The 6,319-nt window shown below is 32.4% G+C and overlaps 2 protein-coding genes across 2 annotated transcripts; one reads left to right on the top strand and one right to left on the bottom strand.

The window, feature by feature from the left end:
* Nucleotides 1-202: 202 nt before the first annotated feature.
* AC631_05769 (sugar porter family MFS transporter) lies at nucleotides 203-1,720 on the top strand (the record flags this gene model as incomplete). Its single annotated transcript, XM_015614598.1, has 1 exon — nucleotides 203-1,720. The coding sequence occupies one exon, from the start codon at nucleotides 203-205 to the stop codon at nucleotides 1,718-1,720; it is 1,518 nt and encodes a 505-aa protein (XP_015464575.1).
* Nucleotides 1,721-2,797: 1,077 nt separating this feature from the next.
* AC631_05768 (C2H2-type zinc finger protein) lies at nucleotides 2,798-5,443 on the bottom strand (the record flags this gene model as incomplete). Its single annotated transcript, XM_015614597.1, has 1 exon — nucleotides 2,798-5,443. The coding sequence occupies one exon, from the start codon at nucleotides 5,441-5,443 to the stop codon at nucleotides 2,798-2,800; it is 2,646 nt and encodes an 881-aa protein (XP_015464574.1).
* Between the last annotated feature and the right edge of the window lie 876 nt (nucleotides 5,444-6,319).

The following is a 6,319-nucleotide window of genomic DNA, read 5'->3' as shown; positions in this document are numbered from 1 at the left end:
AGAGGGGAAGAGTGTTATTTGAACATTTTTACGAAAGGCACAACGCTCATTTAATTGTACCTGAAGTAGGAATGCATAAAAGTTATTGTCAAAGATATTCGGTATATCAAAATCCCGATATACAAACTATATATAACTTAGTGTTCTGCGGACTCTTGCCATTTCCAGATGGATATAACTATTTTTGATGATAAGTTTGAAAATGTTAAGTACTTCCAAAATAATATGTCAAGGTAAAAAGTTGAGACTTTTGATTACATTTTGCTCGTGTACTGGATTCTTATTGCTTGGCTATGACCAAGGTCTAATGGGTACAATTATAGGAGCAGACAATAGATTTGGCCGCGATTTCAACCATCCTGACTCGACAGTGCAGGGTTTATTAACATCTGTTTACGATTTGGGCTGTGTTGGAGGATCAATTATGTGTTTCTTTATTGGTGAAAAATACGGTAGACGAGTAATGATGTTTTGTGGAGGATTAATAATGATCCTAGGAACTGTTATTTTGACAGCATCGCAATCTAGAGGTCAATTTTATGCTGGTAGAATTATTACTGGAATTGGGAATGGCTTTAATTCTTCAACTATACCAGTATATCAATCTGAATGTGCTTTAGCTTCTAACAGAGGTGCAATGTTAACTTGGCAAGCAGTTGTTACTATTTTTGGTGTAGTAATAGCCTATTGGGTGGGATATGGTACGTCTTACACAGAAAGTCCATTTCAATGGAGGTTTCCTATAGCATTCCAAGGTATATTTGCAATCAGTCTCACACTTGAAACTTTCTTATTACCAGAAACGCCTCGCTGGTTGATTACAAAAAATCGTCAAACAGAAGCAGCAAATGTTTTGGCTGCTATTTTGGATAAGGATGTAAATGATTTGGTGGTCATTTATGAAAAAGAAAAAATAAAGAAAACTGTTGAATTAGAAGGTGCTGGGGGCCCATTTCAATTCAAAGAATTATTCGGAGGTGGCGATATTCAAAATTTTAGAAGATTACTATTAACTATAGGCATTATGATTATGCAACAGTTTACTGGTTCAAATATGATCAATTACTATGCACCAGTTGTTTATCAAACAACAATGAACTTGAATAGAAATACTTCCTTAATACTTGCAGGATGTACAGAAATTGTATATCTTGGAGCATCATTTTTTCCATTGTGGGCCGTAGAAAGATTTGGACGGAGGCCATTATTATTGTATTCATCGGCAGGGTTATCCTTTTGCTTTATAATAGTGTCAATATTGCTATCTATTGGAACATATGGATGCGGTGTTGGGGCAGCATGCTTTATTTTTATATACCAAATATTTATGGGTGTTGGATGGTTGCCGGTGCCTTGGTTCTATCCTGCTGAAATCAATGTTACTAGATTAAGATCCAGAAATCAAGCTATAGGATCTGCGTTTAATTGGTTGTCAGTTTTCGCTGTTGTGCAAATTACTCCCATATCAATTAATAACATAGGTTGGAAGACGTTCATAATTTTTGCTATTTTAAATGCGGTATGGATACCAATAATTTATTGCTTTTACCCAGAAACAAAGGGTCTAGAATTAGAAGACATTGATCATATCTTTGAGAAGCACGGCATAACCAGGGGGGTATTTTCAAGTAGGGGTAAACCTATAGACGCAAGAGATAAACAGAACTATGAGGATATAGTAATTGAAAAAGAATCAATAATTCATATTGAAAAAGCTTAAAAACTATTAGATTACAAGTTTATTAAAATGCTTAACTTCAATTATCTCCAAGTCTTGTTGATAATCCTGACTTAAAGATTGAAGATTAAAGATTATGTTTTTATCAAGAAAATTGTTTTGGACCGACAATTAATTGAAACTCAATATACTCCCGTAAGAAAACTTCAAAATTTTTTTATATTATCTTACGGAATGACACGAAAACATTAAATGGTGAAGTCTTCAAATTTGCAGTTGCGAAACAGTATAGCCGCAAATTTCCGATTGGGGCAATTTTAGAAAAGAAGATTTAACAAATACGTGATAGTTTTTACAAAACAAATCTCAATATAAACTATGCGTGGTTAAATTTTCAAGTTAAATGCCAGTACTCCTAGAGAAATAAAGTAGAAATATTGAACTATTGAAATTCATTGTAATTAATCTAGGTGAGAAATAAAATTAATTTTAAATATATCGAACGAGTTTTCTTATTTCTTTTCTTCTTTAGAATTATAGTTTGATATACTCAATTTTCCGACTTGCGCAAAACAGAAAAATCTTATCTTCTAATATCATATGCAAGAAGCAAGAATACATCGATTGTTGATTAGAAGACAACAAGAAATCCAAAAAAAGTATATTATTTACAAGTAGCAAATACCAAGATAAATAGACAGTATGAAACCCACTCTTCATTTTGACATTAAATTTATAATTTGAGCTCAATTTATCTGCTTGTTATCAAATGAAATTAACTAATAGGTTAACTGGTGATTTTCAAACTCCTTATAATAGCTTAACTTTATGCTTCTAAGTATAATATATATATATATATGTGTGTGTGTGTGTGTGTTTTCCTATGTATTTTTGTATATTATATATATATTAGCTAATAAAATTGTGATTGTACAAAAAAAAAAAACCTTATAGATATAAGAGATTAAAAAAATAGTTCAAAAGATAGTATAGAATACATTCTATATTCTTATTTTATATTAGATTGGATGCAACACAAAATAATAAAAGCATCGCAAATTATCTTCTTATTTAAAAAACTCGTGGCATGAATGGAAATAGATTTATTTAAATACGAATTCAAGAAGAATGTTTGTACATATTGGTACAAATAATTGTTGTTTTGCCTAAACTTCTTTGAATACAATTCTCTAAAAGCTTGCCATACTCTTGACAAATTTGAGAAACACAATTTTCATATTTCTCTTTAAAGAGCCTCAATAATCCGACAGTGCAATTTTTTTCTTGAACTTGATCCAAAGCTTTGGCATATTTATCAACAAATTTAAAACTCAACTTAGTTTCTCCGACAGAAGAGCGTTTAAATGACGTATTAATACGACTTATGTAGCTGTATCCATTCATTTTTTCTGGTAAATAATTGGATTTCATACAAGAGGTTTGAGTAGTTTGGTCAGTATTTGGAAATATATTGGACTCTGGCCCTTCCAAGCAATAATTGTAACACCAAATTACGAATAATAATGAAGCAACAACATTTGGTCTATACAAAATTGGATCTTCGCTAGGATCATAGGATAATAAAATATTTTCCTTCGATTTATCCAGGCTCAATAACATCTCGGATATAAATAAATATGCATGTACGACAGACACACTTCCACTGTATGAATTAGCCCATTCGTGAATTCTTTTCTTCACGATTTCATAGTCATTGTAATTAGTCCTAACATTCATCCTACTAGGTGCTCCGGCATATATGATGCAATCATACTGCTGAACTCGTAGAAAAGCTTGAGAAAGGTGATACATGGCTAGTTTACAAGTTGTGTTATCGAACTTCAAGGATTCGGGTAGCATCTCAGTATTTGTCGGTATATAATATCCAGTTCTTATATCACAACAAAATGTCTGGGACATATCTTCCATCCAAAATCCAATAGCGTCAAATACTGTTTCTTTCCACGATGATTTAACTGATTCCCACTCAAACTCTTTAATCTGAATATCCCTTTGTTCCATACCAAACATAATGGTTAATAATCCTGCAAAAAGAATTCTCTTATTAAATGCTCCAGTTTCAACCCTTTTTTTATGAAGTAAATTTGATAATGCATTTAAAAACTTAGGAGATTCTGAGCTTGGCGGCAAATAAGTACTTTCCGTCATTTCCCATAACATTTCATCACAAGGCAAGGATAATTTTACCTGATGAGTTAATAGAATTGTCTCATGGCCATATATTAATGCATGTATGGCATCAATTAGAAAGGCCATGAATGCACTTCGCTTTAAAGATTCTATTTCGATCCATTTCTTCCAAGCATCGACTTCGTCAGTTAGGCCATCATCACTATTAATAATTCTCAGAGAATTTCCACCAAGTAGAGGACTCCTTCTTAGTAGTTGTATTTTTAATCCATGATGTAAATATGCTCTCTGATGTAACCTCCTATTAGAGCACGAATTTTCATAGCACTCTACAATTAGCAAACTTTGTATAACCCACGGAGTAATATGTTCTGTCATTTCACTAGCTGAAAAAATAAGCCATCTTAACGGTTCGGCTATTTCATACGCTAACTTACCTATATCTTTAAAAGCTCTGCTGTCTGTTCGATTATTACGAGAGCGAAGGGCTGCCCCCATCGATACCATACTCAACAATAATAAAGGATGTGCTTCCAACGTAGAAAAGGAAGGCTTATGTAAAATTGGATATTGAACATGAAATATATTCCAGTAAGACCCTATGCATTTTTTAATATGATCTAAACTAAAATCTAGGTTAAGCAGAAGCGAAGGAATAAATTCAAGCATCCTTGATCTCGTACCCTCTGACACATCGGTTTGACAATTCGAAATTGGGAAAGGAGAAGAGATACTTAACAAGTTCTTCAAGGGAGAATCTGGAGAATAATCAATATAGTTGTGAAACGGCTCTGAATACAGTGCATGTCCGTTTAACATCCAATGTATTAATTCTGTAGGTGTAGTCTTATTTGTTTCTGGTCCACTTGTAAAGTTTCCAAATTTTTCAGAAACGCTTTCTTTATTTCCGTCAATCACCAGGCATTCATTTACTGTTCCAGAATTCTTTCCTTTATTTTCAGTGATACTTGGGTTTTTTATGGTCGAATTGATATATGTTTTAGAGCTATAACAATAAACAGTCGGGTGGCTAATCTCAATATCAATAATCCCTTGCTTTCTATTAAGACTTTGCTCTTGGAAATCATCATTAAGACAATTAGAATGCAGGTTTCTTTGTTCATTCGGAATAGGAGATTCACTAACTGAAGCTTTAGAAGAATTGTCCTTCAGAGACATCTTTTGATTTTGAAATTTATAATTCACGCTTGGGATAGACAGAAACTGTTGGTCATCCAATAAATTGCATCCTTCATGATTCTTAGGAATTGGTGGACTATTAGAAGAATTCTTAACCTTTCTATTTAATTCATCGAAATTAGATGTAGGTGTGTATATCTCTAAAAATTGTATACGACCAGTTCGAAGGTCCTTTTGTTTTTCTTGTCTCGCAACATGACGTTGTGTATGCTTAGACCATACATCCCTTCTGACAAACGATTTATTACACCCAGGCCACGTACATTTGAACAAATTCTTAGATGTATGATTGCGTTTATGCCTCGTAAGGTGATCTGTTCTTTTAAATGATTTATTACAACCCGGTTCGTCACAAAATATTTGCACACTACTATTTTCATTCTTTGAGTGAGATAATTGTGGAACTTCCGTCATTATTATTCTTTTAATACATTTGTATCAGAGATAACTATATTTATTTCTTTGTATATGCCAAAGGGCATGAACGATTGATAATTTATGTGAAAATAATAATCCCCACAGATCTTACATATTATGCAGGTATCGACTTTTAACATGCGGACTATTTAATGTCCGCTATTAGATGGTTTAACATTAGAGGACAATTTTCTTCAGTAAGTTATGCTATATTAACCAGATTCAATTTATCACTAAATTAAAGCCTGGAATCGGTTCAGAAAATTCGATCTCTCATGAATTTCCCAGAGATAGATGCATGTTTATATTGTCATAACGAGAATCATATACACAATGACTTGATTTAGTTATTATATTTTACTAGATAACTCTAACTAGACCAGATAACAGCCCGAGCCAATATGATTACGAATATTTTCTAAGATGTTCATTTGACTTACAGATCATTCACAGAGTTATAAAAAAATGCAACATAATAAGTCTAAATATTATCAGAATTGTCAAGTTAAATAGATGCTTCACATTCCAGATATCGCTAGCGGATTAAAATATTCATAAAACTTTGTAAGTTTCAAAAATTCATTGAATTATGAGCTTTTAAAAGAAGCAAGCATCTTTAACATAATTGATGGAATAACATGAATCAATACTTACGGTACAAAGTTTTATCGTCATATCCCCATATCGACGTATCTAGGAATTAAAACAATTAACCTCCCCACAAAATATTATGTGCCTTATTGAGGGTCTTTGTTCACTTATCCCCCACCGAAAATTTCCGAACTAGGTAATAAGCCGAGAACAGATCAAAGAGTAAATTATTATTCCAAAAATCTTTAATCCGTCATATATATATATATATATATATATATA

The sequence above is a fragment of the Debaryomyces fabryi genome (assembly GCF_001447935.2).
Source record: "Debaryomyces fabryi strain CBS 789 chromosome Unknown contig00275, whole genome shotgun sequence".
In the NCBI taxonomy this organism is placed as follows: Eukaryota; Fungi; Ascomycota; class Pichiomycetes; order Serinales; family Debaryomycetaceae; genus Debaryomyces; species Debaryomyces fabryi.
Note: the sequence above shows the minus strand (reverse complement) of the source record. Positions and strands in the feature narration are given on the sequence as shown.